Source organism: Meriones unguiculatus, chromosome 20 (assembly GCF_030254825.1).
Source record: "Meriones unguiculatus strain TT.TT164.6M chromosome 20, Bangor_MerUng_6.1, whole genome shotgun sequence".
In the NCBI taxonomy this organism is placed as follows: domain Eukaryota; kingdom Metazoa; phylum Chordata; class Mammalia; order Rodentia; family Muridae; genus Meriones; species Meriones unguiculatus.
The window spans coordinates 57,375,855-57,398,452 of NC_083367.1; the positions used below are offsets into that span (position 1 = coordinate 57,375,855).

The window sequence follows — 22,598 nt, forward strand, 5'->3', positions numbered from 1 at the left end:
AAGGCATGGTGGCAGGAACAGAAAGTTGTGGCTGAAGCTGAACATATTTCATCTACACCCATGAAGCAGAGAAAACAAGCAGGAAATGGGGGCTAGACTATAAACTCTCAAAGCCTACCTAGTGCCATACTTCCTCCAGCAAGCCGGCCCACCTCAGCCCCCTCCACAGGCAGTCACACACCCATCCTGCTCCAGGGACCTCAGCTTACCTGGACATCCATGGGTAGAGTCAACAGGTTCCTTTCGGCACCTCAGTTTCTATCTTCACTCCTCTTTTTTGCTGAAGGTTCTGTCTGCCTTGGCTTTCAAGACTCTCCAAAGCTTTAGCTCTGGAACATTCTCAGCAGGCTCATCTAGTGGCGGGAGATGGAAAGCAAGTGTCCAGGGGAAGAGAGGACTGGGCTGAAGAGAAACAGGGTCTTGAAAGAACCTGAATAAGTAGCCTCGTTCCTGTCCCATACCCTGTAAAGCCACAGCCTGAGTCAGACTAATGCCTCCACCTCAATCAGCCTAAGCCAGAATATGACACATGGGGTTGGGACCCACATTTATAGGCACGACAACTGCAGATCCAACCAAATTCCAATTAAAAAAAAATATTTGGAAATGGAGCTGGGGAAATGGCTCAGACAGTAAGGGGCTTGGTACTTCAACAGCAGAACTTGTGTTTGATTCCCCCAGAATTTACACAAAAAGCCTGGAGCAGCATGTGCCTGTTAACCCAGCCCTGGAGTTGGGGACAGAGACAGGAGGATTTCTAAGGCTTTCTGGCAAGCTAGTCTAGCTAAACCTGTGAGGTCTGGGTTCAGTAAAGAGATCTTGTCTCACAAAATGAGGTGTGGAGTGTGATAAAGGTCACCCAAGGTCAACCTCCCACACACATGCACGCACATGCCTGCTCCACCTCCGTAGTCACACATAAATGGATGCACACTTCCACACATGCACACGTAGGCACCTGCAAACCATTTGGAGAAGAACACTCCATGCACTGAGCACACGCACTCTTTCTCATCATCGTTTCCCCAACCTTGCAGCCTGACGAGTACATTCAAAGTACTACACATTTGACATCACCAGCCACCTCGAGGGGAGCTCACAGGGGCAGGTACATCACATGCAAGCTATGATGTCATATACTCGACCTGAGTGTTCGTGGACCTTAGTGTGTTGGGGCCTGGAACCAAACCCCCATGGACACTGACAGGTGGTGCTCACTTGGAACCTCGTTACAGTTTTGTTTTCTCAAAAGACAGAGAGCTGTTGTCTTTTGAGGATCCCTAAGGCCACAGTCCCTGCCTGTGGTCCTCAGGGTGTTGTACAGGGAACTCAAGGATGACATGGAGCCATGGAGCATTACAGTTGCCTGGCTGAGGATATGGAGCATCTTCAAGAACTCATGTATTCTTTGTGATTATGTCACTTCCCAGGTGTACTGCTGTGGCCCTTGGCACTAGACAACCTGAGTCCTGGGTCCTGAGCTGCCAGAGACTCCCTGTTTTAGAAAATACGTCACACTTATCAATAAGAATGCGAGTCTAGAGGCGCTTGTGGTCCATTTGCCAAGTGTTACCTGTAATGCCTCAGCCAAAGGGCCCCTACTACTGACTAGCACTCTGCCTGGCCCAGTACTGGCCACTGCATCCAAGTCTGGCTCGAGGACTGTGCCTTCTCAAGACTGGGTGTTGCGCGCTATGGAGGTGCTGGCAATGCTCCCCTCCTGGCTGCAGACGTAGCCGGGAGAGTAATGAGCTATACTTCACTGCCACACTGAAGCTGATGACTGCATTTTGGGGTTCACACAGTGACAGGTTCTGGGAACACCGTGGAATCATGGTTATAGTGGTGAGAGCCTAGATCTACGTTGTGAGGATGCTTCCCATCATCTCATGTGATGGACAATGGTTTTAGCCAATGAGGAAGAGAACTGGCTACAAGCATCCAGGAAGTCTGTGTGACGTAGTGTAGCAGGGACCGTGAGACCGCAGCCTGAGCAGAGAGGGCTAACAGCAGGGTCTGAGTTTCCCCCTAGATGGGTGTATGTTGGAGGTACCTTGCTGGTTGACGTTGTAGGTCTTGCTGGACTGGATAGCATTAAGAGCCTGGCGCTAAAGGCAGAACTCCCTCCCCTCAGCGTGGTCCCCTTCTCTCTGCCTGACTTCTGGAGAACACCTTTAGATATAAATTCCTCTAGCCACACTTGATATATGGTCTCTGCCACAGCTCCCTGCTAGCTCTCTCCTCCCCGAGCCCATATGTTAATCAAACGCTGACATTCTATTCTTACGATTAGAGCAAACTGTATAATGCAAATTAAGCATCACTGAAGTGCTTGGTTTCAACCAATTATGCACACCTAATCACTCCCCTAGGGGTATATATTCTTTCTTCTCTGGAAGTAAAGTTGAACTAGCCATCAGCTGTTCCTGGGGTGTGTGATCCCTGTACGGTTCTCTCCGGCCATTCCAGGCACATTTCCAGCTCCTCCTGACTTCGTGGGCTGCTGGGAGACAGCCCCAGGCAGGAGGAGAAACACAGGTGCCAGACTCTCCCACAGAGACTGTAGGTTCTCCGAACCGGCCGCTGCCTATTCAGAGCCTGCTGTGTGTCAAACAATTGCTCTCAGATTCTGAAGTAGGATTTGTCTAACTCGGTCCCCAACTAGGACAGGAAAACCTCTGAATCTGAACAGCCTGGGCCTCTGCTCAGCGCTGATCCTTAGAATTCCCAGGTGTCTGCTCGTCCTGGATGGTGGCAGATGGCACACAGAGTCTCGCCCAGCCATAGAGCTGCCACTTCTGAACGTCCATTCACTGTGAGCTGCCTGGCCCATTTCTTGGCTTTACCCACCTGCTGCAGAGGGAAAGGAAGGGTGCCACGACTCTGGCCTCTGTGGGACCCCTCCACCCACCCTCTGAGGGACTGAAGGAGCATCTCAATGGGGGCAGGGTCCCACCCCCTCCGGCCTTGCATCCTGCTTGCCTGCATTCCAGCAGTCTCCCTCCACACACCCAGCACTTCAGCCCTGACCCTTGTTCCCTGCTCAGCCACTAAGTTCCAGGTCTTTTCCAGATGCTGTCTGGACAGGGCCAGCACAGACAGTGCAGCTGCCTACGGGAGGTGACAACACTCCCCTGTGCTGCTGGCCGGAGAGGACATGGGAGAACTGGGATTCTGGTGCCGTCCGAGTGGGAGGCTCGGGGCTTTCCAGTCCTTAATTCACTGTTTTCTGTAGGAAGCAGTAGATAAAGACTGGTTCTGAGAGAGCCCTTGTGTGCTGTCTCAACGGAAACCAACACCCAGGACCCTGAGATGAGCTCAGAGCTCAGGGACATCCTAGTCCTGCTGCCCACCTGGGAACAGCTGCGGCTGTCGGTGGAGGTAAGCAGACATCCAGAGGGACAGGGAGGACAAGGAGGGGAGCCATGGGTCCACAGGGACCCAGCTACAGAGGTTTTGCAACCCAAGGAGTGGGAGACAGCAGGAGACGTGTCCAGTGGGCTGGGGTGGACCGTGGAGGCTGTGTCGACAGCAGGGATTGTGTGGAGGAGGCTCCGGGTATGGTGGGGGATGGGACCGTGGCTTCACCGTGAGGTGTACACTGCAGAGTTAGTAAACGTCGACCTTACTGGTCACTAGCAAGCACCTTAGCTTGCCTGGTCCCCACAGGGCTCCCCCCCCCCTCAGTCACGGGCTGCCCTGTTCCTCATGGAGCTTCTGTGGATTGAGTTTGTTATGTGGGACCTTTCCGGATCTCTAAGAAGTACCATATGTTATCTTTAGGTATTTCCTCTGTGGTCCAGACCATTCCTTTGCCCACATACAGTGAGCATGGGATTGTGCTACCCTCAGACACACTTAGGCCGCCTCAGCCCCAGGGACAGGGCCTTGCTAGCTGCAGGAAGGACTTGACTCCACCTGTAAGCCAGCAAATGCCATGGCGAGGTCACTAGTGTTGTGGGGTCCCCTCCGATATCAGGTAGCAGCATTGAGCAGGTACTGATGGTACCTGACATCCCAGAAGGTGACCATAAATTACCAAGATGCTAGCTGCCACCCTCTGCCAACAACTAGGGCCTCTACAGAACCCTTCCAATGTGGATTTTTAAAAACCAAGTTCAGCTGTGCGGGCACATTCTAACAGCTGCAGAGGACCCCAAAGGAAAGAGGGCATCTCCTGCCTGGATTGGAACACATCCCCTCCACTCCCAAGGCTGGTCTTTTTTTTAGGGGGGGGGGCAATGTTTAAATTTGTGCTTTGGAAACAAGTGGGTTGCCCAGGCCCTGGTCCCTGGCTCCAGCCTCTACCTGAGCAGGTGCCATAGCTCCCTTCCTGATCCTTGTCCCTGCCAGTCTGAGGGTCTTATGGGGGGATCTCTGCCTACGGCTAACGCCCTTCCTCTACTCCAGGCCACAGCCACAGGACAAGAGCTCTTCCAGCAAGTGTGTGATATGGCACACATCCGAGACACCCATGTTTTTTGCCTCAGCGTGATCAGAAGTAAGCATCACTTGGCATCCAGAGCACGGGCTGCTCTGAGGCAAGGAATAGGAGTCCCCGGAAACGTATCTCACCATAGACCCTGCCCACAGCTGAACCAGGAAGACTAGCAGGCAGCTGGGTCAGCATGCCTAGAGTCTGCACGCTCCTACGCACACACGCTTGTACACGCGCACCACAAAATGTCCATACTGCTCACTCCGACACAGAGCACAGGTACACACACACACATACATACTCACACACCACAAACATGTTCACGTAAATAGAGACCACACACAGTTATGCGGACCAAATGCAAGACCCACACAGTTAAACCATGCACTCCCTCACAGGCTCACTCACATGCAGCTACCACACACATTCAAACACACGTCCATATTTGCATGTTACACACACGTGTATAACCATACACGTGGCTCATGTCCACACACAGGCACACTCACTTGAAAGCCATGGGTGAAGGAGCCTTCTGGGATCCTGTGCTGCCAAGCTATAGGCAACTGGTATCTAGTGTGCGAGGCCAAAGGTTGTGGTATGACTGAGACCAGGCCAAGTGTTCTCTGACCTTTGACTTCTTAGCCGAGGCTCAATGTCCACGCATGAGGACTTTGACAGCTGGGCAGCCACACCTAGGAAGTGGACTTGGGTAGTCAGGGAGGAGTCACGGGAGGCCACGGGGAGCAAGGCCTGTTCTAGGTCTATTCTAGTTGAGGGGCCTGTAAGGGCCTGCGAGGCAGAGAGGCCTGGGGAGCTGAGCAGCCGCAGCTGGGTACCAGCTGAGGAAGCCAGACAGCACAAAGCAGGCCTGGGAGTAAATGTTTACCCAGTGCCTTCTCCCAGTGTGGGGACATTCCTCATGGGGAAGACTCGGTTCCTGCCAACCAGCCTTACCACCCAAGCCAGATGTCTTACCAAGTCAGGGAGCAAGTGGTCAGGACAGGAGCGAAGAAAGACTCAGCCTTCCCCTCCTCCAAACTGAGCTAAGGGCTGACGGGCTCAGAGCGCACCTGGGGGGCCTGAAGGGAGAAGAAGGCTGCCAGCTGGGCCAATCATGCCAGTGCTTCCAGGTGGGCTCCGAACTGATGTGTACCCTTCCAGTATGTGCCCAGAGCGCTTTAGTGGAGATCTGGACTCTTAATAGTTTTAGTTGTTTCGTGGTCTATAATTTCACACCTTTGAGACTGAGGTACACAGTGAACAGTGAGGCGTGACTAGGCATGGTTGTGCAGGCGTGTGGTCCTGGGACCTGAGAAGATAAAGTGGAAGGGTCATGAGATTGAAGGAATCCTGGAACCCGTGGTGAGTTGCAGACCACCCTGAGCTGTGATGCTCTGCCTCAAAAACAAAAACAAGCAAGGTAAGGAAGGGCCTGCCCTCTGCTTGCAAGGAGTCGAAATAGAGTAACCAGGAGCGAGGCAGAGAGCTGGTGCTGTCCTGCCTGGCCCTGGTTGGTAGCACTTGGAACTTCCGGGGTCAGCCTTACGTCTGCCTCTCCATGTCTTTGGAGCTGGCCTTGAGCTGGCCTTCCCTTCACACTAGGTATGGAAGCCACAGGAGAACAGAGGAGACCTGGGCACTTTACCCAGTCGATAGGCTGTGTGCCAAAGTAACCTTGCCTAGGGCTAAGAGGGTGATTCTAGCCGTGAACTTGGTCAGGCTTCAGAGGTGGGCAGTACCTCCTATTAGGATTGGGAAGCCAGCTAATACGGCCCTCCTAAGGCTAAGCCTGTGCTTTCACAGGGCTCTGCAGAGATGGAGTCAGGAAAAATAGTTCCTTATATGTAGGTGAGGAAGATCAGAGGGAAGTGATGGTGAGAAGGGAGGGTAGGGAGCTCAGGAAACCCAGGCCAGCAAGTCTGGAACCTACAGGCAGGACACCAACGCTGTAGCTAGGGCCTAAAAGTTGTGGGTGGCAGCTGTCCACCCTTCCGTACCCACCTGGGCCCTCTAAGTCTTCAGGAGCCTGGATGAAGCCCATCCGACTAGGGAGGACTATCAGACAGGTAGCCGAAGCACACAGGCACAGCCATGCTCAGGCACACTAACTAACATTCAGACGTGCAGCGGAGTTCAATGTCAGTGTTGATCCTGAGACAATGTGCCGGTCTCAGGAGGCTTTGTTTCCACCATTGTTGCCACAAGGGTTTCTCTTAAGAGTACCTGAGGCTAATCTTGGAGCATTTTCTCAGGATAAGAATTCCATAGGTCCATGGCCAGGCAACCTTGTTGCCTGAATGAGGTCTTTATCTGTCTACTCTGGTATCATCCTCTCACTCATCTCCTCTTATCTTGCTAACTGGATTCTTTCTCTTTCTCAACCTGCCCATCCCAGGCTATTCATTTCTGTACAGGGCAAGGAGTTAAAGTGGCCTCCTGAGGTGCTTTGGAGGCCCCACAATGCCGCTACCCAGAAGGCAGCTGTCAAGGCTGATGGCACAAGGCTAGAGAGATGGCTCAGTGGTTAAGAGCATTGTCTGTTCTTCCAGAGGACCTGGGTTCAATTCCCAGCACCCATATGGCAGCTCACAACTGTCTGTAACTCCAGTTCCAGGGAATCTGACAACCTCACACCTATAAAATAAAATAATAATAATAATAATAATAATAATAATAATAATAATAAAAATAATAAAGGCTGACGGCACTTCCCAGTTTAATGTCTTGGCTGTGAAGTGATGCCAACTTCAGGGTCAGCCCTTGCCTTAGAGGAGCTTCTGGCTACAGAACAAGCTCTATCACCCCCAAGTAACAGCAAGCAACCATCTAGGAATTTTATTAAAGCTGGAATGTAGCCACATTCCTGAGTCAGGCTAGATACAGTGTGCTCGGCCTGCACAGGGCCTGCAAGAGAAACAGTTCTCCCACAGGGATACAGCCATGGCGGGTAGCAGCCCCTGCTTGCGTGGGCTGTGTAGAACCCCTGCTGGTTCTACACAGGGGAGGTCCAGGCCTCCCCTGATGCTGGAATGCAGGGAGTGGGAGAGAAGCAGCAGGCTCCTCCTTTACTGAATCACGCATGGACCTCTGGGCAAGATCCCTTTGAGAACTGCTGTCCACACTGCTTGGTCACATGGAGGCAGACAACATTGTTCTGTGGCAGTACTGGGGATTGAACCTACGGCCTTATGCAAGTGAAGCAAGCACTCTGCCACCGAGCTACAGCCCCAGCCTTAGGGCTCCACATTTTAGAAAAGCTTTAGTATCATAGCAAAACTGAACAGAAAGTATAACATTTTCCATGTAGCAAGAGTCTTTCCACCTACTCCAGTCACATCCTCTAGAAGACAGGAGACTTTTCACAATCCGTGAGTTCACGGGGACCCATCCGTGTCATCTAGCCCATGGTTGACGTGAAGCTCTCTCCTGGGTTTGTCAGGCAGCGTCACTGTGCAAGCGCCTGTGTTCCGTATCCTCATCCCTCTCCCCACCCTGGAAACTCTGACCCATTTTCAGTCTCTACATTCTTATGGTTTTCAGGCTGGCGGTGCACGCCACACATTGTACAACCTTAACAGCCTGTCTCCTAGGGACATTCAGTGTATTTTCCTGACTGGTTAGATCCAGTCTTTTCGACACTCAGTCATCTTCCATTGCATCCTCCTGCAAACTCCTGAGGAGTTTGATTCTGGAGTCCAGACCTAACAATTCCTGAGAGGCCCTAGGCATTGGGTGGCTAACATTCTGATTGGGCCACTGAGTACATTTGTGACCCAAAGTCTTGGGAGCTGGATGTCTCAGTCAAGGTGCTAACAACTGAATCTTCCATGGTCTCTCTGTGGCCTGTGGACAAGCCTCCTTCCTGTGTCTTCTCATTGTCCCTCTCTGTCTGACTTTCCACATCTAAGTCCAAGTTAGGATGGTGCTTATCCTTTGGATTGTCCTGATGAGCTCACTACAGCTTGATTGCTTCATGAAGCTTCATGTCCAACCATACCCTCTGAGGCCCAGGCGGGGAGGGCCAGGGACAGTGCTGACAGGGACAGGTGAGTCTGAGGATCGTCTCAGCACTCTGCCTTTCTGGGTATAGGAAAGGTTGGCTGGGAAGAAACAGGAAGTCTGCCTGTTCTAAGAGATAACCATGCAGGGTGGGCCCCTTCCATTTCCTTAAGCCTGTAGTTGTCTCCTGTGCATTTTCTAAACACCCCCCGCCCAGCCTCCTGTCTATGTGGGTAGCTACTGCCTCAGGATCCAGGACTGTGGGTTGGGTTGTCCTGCTGGTCTTCAGTGTCTGCTGGGCACCAGCTGGGCTGGGAAGTGGTAGCACACCCACCAAATGTGGCTGACCTGATAAGAACAAACTGTGACGCTGGGTCTGGCCACGCAGCTCTAACCAGACTCATGATGCTGAGGCACCTGCTTCTCTGTGCTTCCCAGATGGTCACTTCTCTATGGACAGTCACCTCAGTCCTGGGTATCAAGCCTACGAGCCTCGGGGCTCTTCAGTCTTCTCTGGGGCAGGTGTTTATGCCATTCTAGCATAGACAGGAAAGGCACAGTGGTCCACTCCAGAAGCACAGGAAAGCTTGCTTCAGCATGGAGTGTCTCTGGGAAGCCCTGCTCAGGGCACCCCTGCCAGCAAGCCCTGCCACACTTGTCAGTTTGGTGACAGGTTAGTCTGGGGCTCAAACCTGCAGGTTAGGTGCTCCACAGTGAGAACCAGCCCATGGTGACTCTGCCCCGGGAAGGCGATTGCCACAGTCTGAGATGACCGTGTCTTAACCTGCAGCGTCTGTATGGACTGTGCTTACCGAGGTGCTCAGCCTCTGAGGAGACAGCTGTGTCATGCCAGCTGGCTGCAAAGCTCTGAGTGAAGGGACAGACTTGCTCCTGCTGGGCTGGGCTCTTGTCTGGTGGGATTCCTGGAACAATGAGAGTGCCTTCTCTGATATGGATTTCCCTTCTCTAGACAATGAGTATGTGTTCATGGATCTGAGGCAAAAGCTCAGCAAATACTTCTCGAAGGACTGGAAGACAGAAATGCACAAAGTAAGTGTGGGACAGAGGGAAAAGCTAGGTGCATCCCTGAAGCCAGAGACTATGAAGGGTTCCCTTGACTTGGGATGGGCAGGTTCTAGGTGACATTCACCCTTTGTTACTGCCACGGTCACCAGTCTGTCAAGAGTTGTCCTCTGGCATACTTGCACCAGCACCCAAGGCCTGCCCCTTACATTCTAAGAATTGATGGTGGGTGGATCACCAGCTCCATGTCCCCCTATTTGATGCTTTCAACTGCCTTTGCCAACATTCCACTTGGGTTTTTCCCCTTTAAAAGAAAAATAAGGTAAGCTAGTATAATTAACTATCACAGTCACTGAGGCCTGAATGTAGGCTGTCCCCTGTGGAAGCTGCCCAGCTGTGCATGCCTCACTGGGGTTCATTTCTAGGCTCCTGCCTTTTTCTTCACTCTTCTACCTGACAGAGAGATAAAAGACCCGGGGCCCCCTTTATCGTCTTCTTCAGAGTGCAGTTCTACGTGGAAAACGGGAGGGCAATAAGGTAACTACCCTGAAATCAAAGACACTGCCTGGAAAGTGAAACACATGTCCTAATAGGCAAGTGCCTTCCAAGGTGCCTGGGGGGTGGGGAGAAGGGGGAGAGAGGGGAAGAGTCCAAATATAAAGAGACTCCTGATGTCCGTGGCAGATGTCTCCATCTGGCAGCTGTGGGTGAGTCTCCAATTCAGCTTTAAATGGGAACTGTGCTTCCTGCTGGGCATGTCAAGTTTTAAGTTTACGCGAGCAGGAAGGGTCCTGAGAAGGGTGAGTAGAGAACCAGTAGGTTGCTTTCCAAGAGGTAGATCTGCTGCCCTCACTGGGCTGCCTTAGTGTCTGACAGGAAGTGGTGAGCTCTTTAGAGACCATCCAAGAACCAGATGCTCTCCAAGCAGAACTCTGGGGAGGTGTCAGTGCGGCTCCTGTGTCCTTAGGATGGCCTTTGGCAAGTGCAAGTCTGTTGCTGCTGTCCAGAAAGGGTGAATGGGGATGTGGAAGATTCTTGAGTCAGAGGCAGATGACTATAGAAGGCTCTAGAGAATGAGGTAACACGGGATTAACTGAAGAAGGTTCTGGAGAGTGGGGAAGTGTAGCTATGTGGAAAGCTCTTGAGACATCTTAGCAGGGACAACCAGATGGAGGCTGATGACACAGTTCCCTGTACCAGTGGCCAGCCGGGTTGCTATATTAAAAGATGTAGGAGAGGTTCTCAGAGGTGAAGCCCTGCTTTTGGCCAGATGATGACATTGGATAGGTAGACTGGCTGCCTGGGAGGCAAGTCTGTGGTGTGGGTTTTTGCCTCTGTGCCAGGACTCCAAGCACCCTTATTCTGGAGCTCTCTCAAATGACACCCGTTGTCCCTGGGAACTCAGCTGCTAGAGTGCGTCACCTGTAAAGACAGACCTCATCTTGCTTAAAGCCCCTGACTTCATCCGTGTCTCACTAAGGACCCCGAAACAGGAGACACCCATGTGTATGAACAGATGAGGAAATGACCACCAAGAGTGCTCAGATGCCTGTGGACCAGGAAGGGCAGGGATGCAGGGAGGGCTGCAACGGGAGGACTCGTTCTTCCTCATCCCCCGCCCTGCTGCTTTCCAGTGACAAGACGGCCCGGCGCCTGTACTACTGCCACCTGAAGGAGCAGGTCCTGAGGTCCAAGTGCATGCACAGAGAGGAGACCTACTTCCTGCTGGCCGCCTGTGGGCTACAGGCTGACCTGGGCAACCACCAGGAGTCGGTTCATGTGGGCAGGTACTTCGAGCCACACGCCTACTTCCCACAGTGGGTAAGGCTATGTGGTACCCTCCTTGTGTGTGTGTGGGGGGGGGGTTCTGATGTCTGCTCACCAAGAGCCAACTCTGGAATCCATGAATAAGGGGAAAATGAGGGGATAAAGAAGGATAAGGGCATGGTGACAGAGGGACCTAAGTCCCAGGGTGCTCACCTACCCCCAACACCAACACTGCAAAGGCTAGCAGTGTGGGATAGAAGCGATGGCCAAAGTTGGCCATGCCTTCAGCTCCTGCATAAGCCCAGAAAGCTAAACATCTCTGAGCTACGGTGGCCTGCCCAGCTGCAGAGCGCTAGCCAGCCAGGCTCTGTAAAAGCCAACAATCCCAGGTACCATAGTGCCTCTGTGACTCAGTTTCCTCACCTATATACTGGAAGCAGAGGGGGCAACAGGTGGTTCTCCTTGGTATGCACAGTCCTCGCTTGACTGCCACGCTGAGCAAATGGTTCTGCAGATGGCTCATTGGAGCCTCAGCCCTTTGATTTCAGCCATGGCCTCCTCACTGAGGAGTTTTCCCAAGAGCAGTGGCTGTGGGAGTGAAATGAGCTCCGTGGATCTCTAAAGAGGGCTATTTCTATGGTCCTTGTGGGCACCTGAGTGACACAAGAGAGCAGGCAGGACCAAAGATTTAGGGGCATCACATCCTCACCTTTGGGTCTGAGGCTAACGCAGAAGGCCCAAGGCAGTCCACTGGACATATGCTCTAGTATGATGTTGGCTCTGGCTCCAAAGGTGGGGAGAGGTTGGCACAGAGAAAAGGCGGGGTGGGGGTGGGGGATCTGAGCTAGCTGGTGGCTGTCCTCAGATTATCAACAAGAGAGGAGCTGACTACATCCTCAGGCATGTGCCCGCCATGCACCGTGAACAGCAGGGCCTGAGTCCTAAGGAGGCTGTGCTACGCTTCATCAGAGATGCCTGCCGACTCGAGGATGTCCCTGTCCACTTCTTCAGGCTGCACAAGGTCGGCCCCATGGTGTCACAGGTGGGGAGGGGGGAACCCCGCGAACAGCAAGGGTGGGTAGATTCCCCATGGCTGACAATGTGACCGGGGCTCCAGGGTAGGGTCCGTGGGGCTGTCCTTAGGGCGTGATTGGCACGTGATGAGTTGAAGGGTTACTTGGCAGCTATCCTGGAGGTGGCATGCTGACTTTCTCTGGTGTTTGAGCTCTGTTAAGCCTTCGCGCTGCCTCCGCTCTAACTGGTTTGGTGTAGCACTGATTGGACTGTTATGCCTGGCCCCTCTGGCTGCCCTCCTTCATGGCCGGAGCACAGCATGACCTCTGTTCTCTGGGGACAGCCTCCCACAGCAGGCACTAAAGATGGAACTTTTGTCTACGAGGCTCACGGGGTTCGAATACCTATGGGAATATAGCACACCTGTATCCTGGACAGGTGGCAGGGTGGTCTGGGCATATGTAGGGCAATGAGACGGGCCTAAGCAGAGCTCCCAGTTGGTGGGGCCTCCAGCCTGTTGGACCAACCTCCTTCCACCTGCCCCAGTTATCTGCGTCCTTTTAGGACAAGAAGGAAGACCACCCTACTGTTCTCCTGGGACTCACTCTGAAAGGAGTGCACATCTATCAGGTGAGGACCCCTCCCTTCTCTCTGCCCTCCCCCATCGCCTGCTGTCCTGGCCTCTGGTTTCCACAATACCACTGTCTTTCAGGAGACCGACCACGCTCCACAGCTGCTCTGGAACCTCCCCTGGTCACATATTTCGAAGGTGACATTTCTGGTGGGTGTCTGAAGGGGATGGCATCCACAACACTTGGGAGCCCTAAGGGCCCAGGAACCTGCAACTTTATCCTCAGGATGGATCGGGAGCTCCCTATGGCCTCTCTGCATCCCAGGCATCTCCCAGTCCTGTTGGTCCTCACAGCCATTCCTGGTGGCATAGCCATAGTGGTATCGAGCTCTCTGAGAGATGTATCGCTGTGGCTACCACCAATTTCTGAGCTCCCACTCAGCAACAAAGAGAAAAGACATGGTACCTTAGGGTCATGGTACCTTGCAGCCTCTGTTCGCCTTATTCTGGACCCACAGCCATGACACTGAGGGTCGCTGGACAGCTGGCTGGCCCCAGACAGTGACCAGAGTTCACTGCATATGCTTTATGAAAGACTTGTGTATAGCCTCAAGCAGGGAAGTCCTCCATAGGAGGTTCCTTATACCTCCTCATGACTGCAGACAGATGGGACTGAGTCAGTGACCGCAGACCTGCTTCTACAGGGACACCAATTCTCTAAACTGGAAGCGTGGGCCGGAGTCCAGTTGGGGCTAATGGCTGACATTAAGGTATTTCTCTCCTGCTGCCGGGACAGTTTTCTGGACTGTAAAATCACATTGGCCTCCTCGTCTATCCAGGGGAAGAAGCTTGAAATCCAGCCAGAAGGGCTGTTGGCAACACGGAAGCTGCTGTTCCACACGGGCTATGCCTGGCGCTCCCGTTACCTGCTGCAGCTGCTTCGCACCACGCACCGGGCCCACCTCAGCTTGCGGCCTGTCCTGCAGTGTCTACAGCAGCTGGAGGAGGCGGAAGGTGGGTATGAGATCTACCTAGCTGATGGCCACACACCCTAGAGAGGGCGTGAGGATATGGTGACTCAGCCCTTGAGACCCACTCCCGAGGCCGGCTGGCTCAGGATCCTCATCCAGGCCACATGGTCTGTTGCGCCCATCGCTGCTGGTGGTGAGCCCACCCCACGGGGATTAGGATGGAAAGTGGGTGGCTCTGTCCTTCACTCCGAGATGCACATGATTCTACAGTGTCTTATTCCTCACATCCTTGTCCCTACAAAGAGCCAAAGATGCAACTTGTATGGGGGGGTCAGCCCCAAAAGCCACTGTTCTCTCTTTCCAAGTCCACTGAGAGCCTGACTTCTTCACACTGAAGCCATATTGCACAGGCAGAGGGAGGGGGGGGAGTGTGCCTGAACATATTTGTGAGGCATGAGTGAGTGGACCTCTGTGCCCGTGTTATGTGGCAGGGCCCTGAGGTCGCCGGGTACACATCCCACATCCATGCCTCCTCAGAAGCAGCCAATGGACTCTGTTCTCATCTGGTCCTGTCCTGGGCACCAAGGGTACCAGGGCTGCTCAGGATGGGTCTGTGGCTATGAGACAAAGTGTCACAGCCTGAAGAACCATCACAAAGGGATGCTAGGAGGCTGCTGGGGACAAGTTCCATTCATGGTTGTCTAGATGTCACCATGGGAATGCAGGGCTCATTCTCCAAGGGTGATGCTTTGCTTCACATACCTGGGCTCTGATGCGTCTCAGGCTGGCAGAACTCTGACCACCACTGGCCCTAGGAATGCAGGTGGTACTTCATCTCCCTCCAACACTGGCTCTTGTGTTGTTTCCTACACAGAGAAGAAGCGCTACCGGGAATCCTATATTCATGACCCACTGGACCTGGACCTGGACCCATGTAGGAGGGGCTCCCCAAGCAATGAAGACAATAGGAGCAGTAGCCAGCATCCCCTCCACCACCTCTCACACCACTCCAAAAGCCAGGGCAGCTGCCACACGGCAGGCATCAAGCCTAGCTCCCAGCACGGAGAGTGTGAGATGTCTGTTGATGAGCCCACAGTGACTGAGAGGCTTTGCGGAAGGACGTCATCCAGTAGTTCCTGGGGCAGCTGCAGTAGCCAGGGCATATGGACCAACAGCAGAGGTGAGCTATAGGACCAGGCAGCAAAGAGCCTGACCTGGCTAATGCTAATCTGACTCCCTGGGTACAGGCTGGAATGGCCACTCCGGGCTGTACATTATAGTATCTTACACAAAGCCACTCAGGGTCAAGCAGATATGTCACTAGCACTGTCTGAGGCCACATTCTTAGAGCCCTGCCCAGGTAAGGAGCAGATGGCCTTGACCTCTGAAGCCGAGTCCAAACTCTATGGGCTACAATGCAGCAGCTGGAGGAGGCAGCTGGAGGAGGCAGAAGGTGGGTATGAGATCTACCTAGCTGATGGCCACACACCCTCTCTAGGGTGTGAGGATATAGTGACTCAGCCTTTGAGACCCACTCACAAGGCCAGCTGGCTGTTCAGGATCCTCATCCAGGCCACATGGTCTGTTGTGCCCATGATTGCCTCCTCAGAAGCAGCCAATGGACTCTGTTCTCACCTGGTCCTGTCCTAGGCACCAAGGGCACCAGGGCTTCTCAGGATGGGTCTGTGGTTATGAGACAAAGTGTCACAGCCTGAAGAACCATCACAAGGGGATGCTAGGAGGCTGCTGGGGACAAGTTCCATTCCAACAGTGGAGCCACTATTCCCTGGCCCCAATATAGACGGGCACTGAGAAGGTGCAGACCATTCCCAGGTCTGCAGCAGAGGGCTGGGGGGACAGCTTCCATGAGCAGTGGCCTCTGCTTCTCCTATCCCTGAGCGGAGCCACTCCGGGGAGGAGATGATGTCACATGTCAGATGAGCTCATCTGGGATTCTGCGCTCCTGTGCATGTGATATCACAGACAGCTCCTATCTTTCTTGCTGACAGTTCAGACATGCAGCTGGCCTCATCTCAGACAGTCCTATGAGGAGGGCTATTTGGTTCCTACGGCAGAGTTATGGCAGGAAAGAGCCCAGGGCAGGAAGAGCCACAACAGTGAGTATGGGCGCTGCTCCTGTCTTGGCCCCACTTACTCTTCTCCTCTTCATCTGCTTCTTCTTCCTTCATCTCTTTCCAGCAGCTCCCCAGGGCCCTTTGCAGAAGTATGGGTCATGCTAATCAGGACACGGGGCCAGCGAACTGAGGCCACGCCCCAGGTAAGGTCTCCATATGGCCCTCATGGCTCCTGCACCCTGCCCACCTAGATTTCCAATTTGGGTCCTTGAGGCCCTGGAGGTACGACCAGGCTCTTGGGAACAGTGGGCTTGGCAGCGGCTCTCTGCTTCGGTCTCAGCACCTAAGTGAGCAGGCTTCCTGAGTGGTACACTAGGTCCAGGGCAATGTGGAATCCTCAAGTGGTGTACATGCAGTATATTATTTTTACCTTCCGTCTACCGCTACCATGTGGGTTCTTAAGGGGCTGTTATCAGATCCCCCAGGGACCTTGACTTCCCACCCTCATATGGCACTAGAGAGACTAAGCCAAAAGCCCTGTGAAAGCTAGTCAGAGAACAATGTAGGCTCCATGTTCCTGGACTGGCTCTGGACTTGCATGAAAACTCCTGTTGGACATCTCCTGGAGAAAGGAGGAAATCAGAATATGGTTGACCAGCAGGTATGATGCTGGACTAACAGAGGTTTAAAAAAAAGAAGATAGCAGTAGAGAGCCCAAGAGACTCTCACAGCAGAGTCTAGGCCTGGAGTAGAGCCAGCTCATTTAGTAGAGGAGTTTATGCCCTCCCAAAGGCTCTTAGCTAGAGGAGTTACTCTGAAGAACTGACCAAAAAGAAAAAAATGTGAGAGTCAGCCAACAACATGCCCTGAGCATAGCTCTCCTGCCTCCAGTATGTCAGGATCCTCCAGGCAGCTCCAAAGGTCCGTCATGGCTGAAAAGCCTAAGCTTGGGCCCCACTGCAAAATGGAGGCTGCTCTCAGCTCATGACACTCACACAGTCTGTGGATGAGTGTGCTTGAGGTGAAAGGTGGCTTTCCTTGGAATCTCAGGGGCCTCCATGGCTGGTGTGTGGTGACTACATCCAGAGCCATTCCTGAAAGACACTAAGTAGTGAGGGAGGTTTCATGTTCAGAAAGGCAACAATCGGGGAGAGAACCCTGGGCTGGTCACCAACCCTCAGGCCAGTGTGGATTCCAAAAGGGTCCTACACCATGGCATGGAGGCTCCCGAGAATTCTCTTAGAATGCATCAGAGCAGCACGAGGGCCCCCAGCCCAGCCTAGGGGACCACTAAAGCATCTGAGAGTATCAGGGAAACTAAGGCAGGGCAGGATATGGAGCGGTTGCATGCTGGATGGTCAGAGGAAACAGGATGAGGCAGCCTAAAAGGAAGAACTGCATGAATGCTAGGACCGAGCATACGAACAGGATGGCCTATCAGGACAGATTGCCTCAGCTGGAGTCAGAATGGTCTGGCTGCAGCTGGAGTCATGGAGCTACAACAGCACAGAAGGCACCAGTCACCAGGGTAAGAAGTACCACATCGTTGCTTCTCTCTGTAGGTTGGGGAGTCAGAGGCCGACCCCAGGAGTGACCCAGTACACCCCCAGCCTGGACGTGGGTTTGTTTGTGTCAGTTTTCCCAACACCTCGTGACTACCTCACCCAGCGACACCTGGGGCTGCACACTGGTGAAACTGCTAGTTCCTCAAGAGGCCAGCGCTCTTCTCGATGGCAAGAAGTTCATAAACTACCTCTCCCTGAACTGGCCTGGTGAAGACCCATCCCTGAAGGACTTTGTGGTATGGGCAAGAGCCACTCAGCAGCCTTGAAGGTGGCTTGGTAGCATCCAGCACCACCAGCCTTTGGCCAGCTCTGAGCCTACCATATCAACCGACTCTTCTTTGCCAGCCCACCTGTAAGGCACAGGGGAACCAGCTCCAGCATTAGCCTAGGGGTGGGCTTGGGCTCTATTCTTCCTGTCTCTGGCTCTAAACTCCCAGGATTCTCAGGGGCATTCCTGTGTGAGAGAACCAGGAGACCAGAGACTCACCCCAGCCCTGAAGCAGCTAGGCTCTTGTCTTAGCTGTGAGGGAAGGTGTCATGGTGAGAGCTAGACATTAGAGGGAGCCCTATGACTGCAAAGCCAGCCTAGGCTCTGAAGACTCATAACTGGCTGCTTCAGGGTCTCTTAGATCACAACTCTATTTCTTTGTCCCATGGCTTGCTTGTAAGTGCTGTACCCAACTCAGAGGCCTCCCTTGCAATATGTGGCTCAGTTCCACCCAGAAACCCCACCACTGTCTATGCAAACAAGACACCATTGGATGCAATGGATTATTGTCCTTGAAGCACACCCTTCCCACACACCTTAGGCTGTGGAGGCTCCCTCCACCTGGCCATGACAGTATTGCCCAGGCAGTGGTGTAGGGCTCTTCGGGGTCTCCTCTCCTTACCACAGCCAAGGAGGTCCAGGAGCCATTGAGCAGGTGAAGTTCCTGGGCTCTGGGAAGACCCTGGAGGATGGTAGGCTGTCTACCCGGGGGGCCCTCAGGACTCTTCCTGTCTAGGGTACAAAGAAGCACTTGATGTCCCTTTACTTGAGCAAGTGGAGACTTGTATGTCCGTGCTGGCCACAGGTTCTTGAGGGCCACATCTGGGTCCCCTTCTAACATTTGTCAGAGTAGAGCTTAAGTCTAGCTGGCTGGGGAGGGCAACACTCCATCGTCCAGGCCTACTCCTGTGCATCTGGAGCCCAAGCAGAATGTGTGAAATTGGCCAGGCAGGATGGCGGCTGAGGCATAACTCACACAGGGGAGCTGGCTGGGCTGAGGGCTCCATTTCCTGGACAGTGTGCTACAGAACAGACTGGGAACTGTGGATGGAGGAGGGCATCCAGGCTGCCCCAAGCTGCTTCCCCCCAAAGATCAGTGTTGCCCATTGGTACAAAGTGGGGTTAACCAGCCCCGACTGAGAGGTAAACTATCTCCCATTAGAACACCTCTGGGAACAAAAACCCTAGTGTCAATGGAGGTCTGTGCCAGGTGTGGGTGCCAGGCATGGGGCAGGACTATGTGAGGACATGCCCCCTACCCCTGACTCAGGCACACAAGCACACAAACCCACCACATTCAGGGACATGAATGCAGACGGATAGTGATTATCATGACATAAAGCTATCTCAGGGAGCCAGGAATGTATCCACCCTGCCCTGCCTCAGGTCCCCCTCACCACATATGCCCCTGAAGAGTATGAGGCAGGGTAGTCCCTCCCATCAGTGGCATCTCTACCCCTCAGGCTTCCGTGAGGTCACACTGCTCCTCCACGTCCTTGCCTGACCTCAAGCATGTCACCTGGTCCTGGGGTTCGCAAGTGCCCCCAAGGAAGGAAATAGCCCATGTCTCCGTTTTTACATGGAGCTGGCTCCCACCAGAAGTCAAATGTGGACAGGTACTTGGCAGGGCCTAGGTCCCTGGCTTTCTCAGTGTTTTCATCACCATGGGGTTCCTGTGGAACCAAGGCACTACAGACAGAGTGGTATGTGCTGTGTAGCATGGCGTAGCATGCCTACGGAGAGCAGACAAACCCAGCTCTGTTGTGGTATGTCCTCCCCTAGGCCTGGATGTCCCTGCCTGCCCTTCCCAGCAGTGCATGGGCCATTGTTACAGCTGCTTTCCATTATTTTTGGGAGCAGAGCAGTGAGAGTCCAACAGGGTCCTCCAGTCCTCAGGGAGCTGGCTAGGGCCTTGTGCTCAGTTGTCCCCCGCAAGTCCCCTTGGCCCAGGGACTGTGGTTTTCAATGCTCCCAAGAGGAGCGGAGGCCAGTCCAACTCCCCCTTAGTGTGTGCTCAGCAGCTCAGGATACGTGGAGGTCAGGACCTGTGCCCTGTGTCTTCACAGACTAGAAGGAGCCAAGACCATTGGCCGACCCTGAGAAACCACTTGGGTCCCATAAGGATTCCTATTTCTGTCCTTCCTCTGGGCCTGTGGACAGGCATGGGGAACTTTGCCAAGTTCCTCCGGCTGCCAGGCTGCCCAGAGCTGCAGACTGTGGTCGTGATCCTTAAGGAATGGAGAGGACAATTAGAGGCCAGGCTCTCCCCATGCCTCTGCCTAAGAGGGTGCAATGGGGGCAACATAGGGGCATAAGAAGGGGCTGAGGCAAAGTCCAAGAGTCTCCTTCCTATATTCATCTATGGGACTAGAAAAAAGAAAGCCACCAGTCCCTGTGGTCCCTGAGCAGGGGCTGGAACTCATTATCAGTTCTCTCCTGCAGAACGGACTGCCATCGTGGCTGGTTCCATGGCAGGGCCAGGCTGAAGGTACAGCTAGGTGTCCAGATCTCGGAGTCATGCTCAGCCAGCTACAGCCACCCACCAGGAGTGTTTCTGCAGCACTCGCTGCAGCTAGAGCCCACGAGCCTACTGTTAAGCCCTTGGTACCTAGTGTGGAAAGCGGATGAGGAACTCTGGGTGGCTGTTTGTGGTGCATGGCCAACAGAGAAGAGAAGAGCCTACACCAAAGCTCTCACTCCCCTCCTCAGCAGGTGGAAGCCAGAGCCCTGTTCCACATCCCTCTTCTGGTGGGAGTGCCTTCACCTTATGAGTGTCTCTGACATGGGGTCTCATGGAGGTTATTGCCCAAAAGCCATACAGCAGGGGACAGGCAGGCCAACTATCCCAGCACCAATGGCAACGAAGCTTCAGGCCTTCCACAGTAGAGCGGCATGGTTGTAGTTTTGAAAATGCACAGATGAAGACATCAGCTGCATGTCGCTGGGATCTTATCCTTTCCCACTTCTTATCATCAACCTTCTGGAGATTAGTGGTTCCAAGGGACCATGGCAGGTGGGATCTATCCCAGGGCTTCAAATGGAGATGTCCTAACTCGGGGATATGAGAGATGGCCACCAGCTGGATGTGTTATGGCCCACTGTAGGGCAGCAGGCTTCCTGCAACTTGGAAGTCTGGCTCACTCTATTCTGGAATGCATGACAGAGTGAAGACATCATGTCATGATGCCAGCGTGAGCCAGAACATATGGTATTGGGGCCACATGGGGTCTAAACACAAAGGAACCAGCCTCTAAATCCTAATGCTCCAGTTTCTGAATCTGAAAGGTTCTTCAGCCCTCTAGTAACAAGCTGTGGGGGAGGGGAAGAAGCCCTTGAAATCCTAGAAACAAAATGCATCTGCCACACCAGGAAGAGGACAGGCATTCCAGTCATATGAGGGGGTGATGGTCTAGGGCCCAGCAGACAACATTAAGCCATTGCTTGGTAGCCGCCGGCAGTCTAAAGGGTGTTGTCAGGCTTGAGGAGCAGCTGAGTGGCAGGTATAAGGGTGTTGTCGGGCTTGGGGAGCAGCTGAGAGGCAGTCTCAAGCGTGTTATCAGTGGGGAGTAGCTGAGTGGCAGCATTTGCTCAGGACATGTATGAGTCTGCATCTGGTCCCCAGCGCTGCAAAACAAAAGACACTGCCCTCTGGATTTGGTGTTTATTTGCCGACATTTTAGAGGTTGGGGCTTAGTGGTGTTTAATCTTTCCTTCACTTATCTTCAAGAACATGTCAGAATTTGTCATGTTAATTCTTTATTTCTAAAAAAGCACTACCCTGGGACCATCTGTCAAGGTTTTAGGCCTCAACATCAGGTTGGAGATGGGACACTAATCTTGTTGTCTCAGGAGCCATACAGAGCAGCTGGCTTTCAGGGACATATGACCATGTCCTCTGCACTTGACCCAAGCAGCGTGTAGAGGAGTCTGGCTACCAGGAACAGAGCTATGGGCTGGTGGCTGTCTTCACTCCTGCTCGCCCTCCCTGTGGCCCCTCCGATGCTGCTGGCCTTGGCTCCAAGTCTCTGCCCTGAACTGATCCTGGTGTCTACACTGTGTGAAACTCCAAAATCTTGTGCAAAGCTGGGCATAGCTGCACCCCATTGTTCACCTTGCTGTAATCACCAGAAAATACACTGGGCAGAGAAGGCCAATGGTTCAGGCCTTGAAGCAGAAACAAGAAGTCAGGGATGTAAAGTGTCTAAGGCCTGCTGACAGCACCTTGGTCCAGTGTAATTCCCCAATGCTGGGCCCTTTGTCCTCCAGCCCTCTGGACTTCTGACACTTGGTCTGTGGACAAGGCCTGGGGCAGTAACACTAAGGTGGAAAGGAAAAGGCTCCCACAGAGCAGGATGTGAGTGTCAGTGGGCATAGTGGGGCCAGCTGCTCACTAGCAAAACCTCTGCCTTTTATGAGAGCATCCAGAATTGGGGCATGAATCCTCTAGCATGGCTGGGCCTTAGGAAAGGCCAGGAAAAGATGTGGGGAGGAGGTGGGAGGTCAGGAGCAGTGTCCAGGATTAAGAACGCTCAGCCTTGGATGGAAGTCTAAGGCTTGGGGCATGCTGGCTCATTATGGTGACAGCCCAGGAGGTTAGGGAGGCATTTGAGGGTTTCAGAGCAGCAGGTCTACGCACCCTGATTCTCCTCTCCTTCTACTTGTACTGTTGAGCGCTTGTCCTGTGGACTGTGAGGGCTGTGGGTATGAGAGCACACTGATATGGAAGACTTCACGCAAAAGGGGCATGAAGTATCTAACTGCTCTGTATTGCTTATATATTGACTGCCTGTTGAAACTATATTTTGATACATGGGGTTAGATCAGGTCCACTTACTGATCAGCCTACTGACTGTGTGTCTAGCTATAATTTATGTATTACTGACTGGTGGGTCTGTCTTCTATTA

The 22,598-nt window shown here is 53.3% G+C and overlaps 1 protein-coding gene across 2 annotated transcripts; it reads left to right on the top strand.

Annotated features, from left to right (window-relative positions):
* Positions 1-3,108: 3,108 nt before the first annotated feature.
* On the top strand, positions 3,109-22,548 carry Frmd1 (FERM domain containing 1). 2 transcript variants are annotated; one of them, XM_060373302.1, is made up of 13 exons: positions 3,109-3,381; positions 4,411-4,501; positions 9,411-9,490; positions 9,924-10,000; positions 11,098-11,284; positions 12,096-12,251; positions 12,809-12,874; positions 12,957-13,025; positions 13,655-13,829; positions 14,661-14,966; positions 15,796-15,903; positions 15,986-16,064; positions 17,424-22,548. In XM_060373302.1, the coding sequence occupies exons 1-12, from the start codon at positions 3,313-3,315 to the stop codon at positions 16,024-16,026; spliced, it is 1,425 nt and encodes a 474-aa protein (XP_060229285.1). In that variant the 5' UTR covers positions 3,109-3,312; the 3' UTR covers positions 16,027-16,064; positions 17,424-22,548. The 2 variants fall into 2 exon arrangements, with proteins under 2 accessions (XP_060229285.1, XP_060229286.1); XM_060373303.1 differs by having other exon boundaries at positions 15,989-16,064.
* The last annotated feature ends 50 nt before the right edge of the window (positions 22,549-22,598 follow it).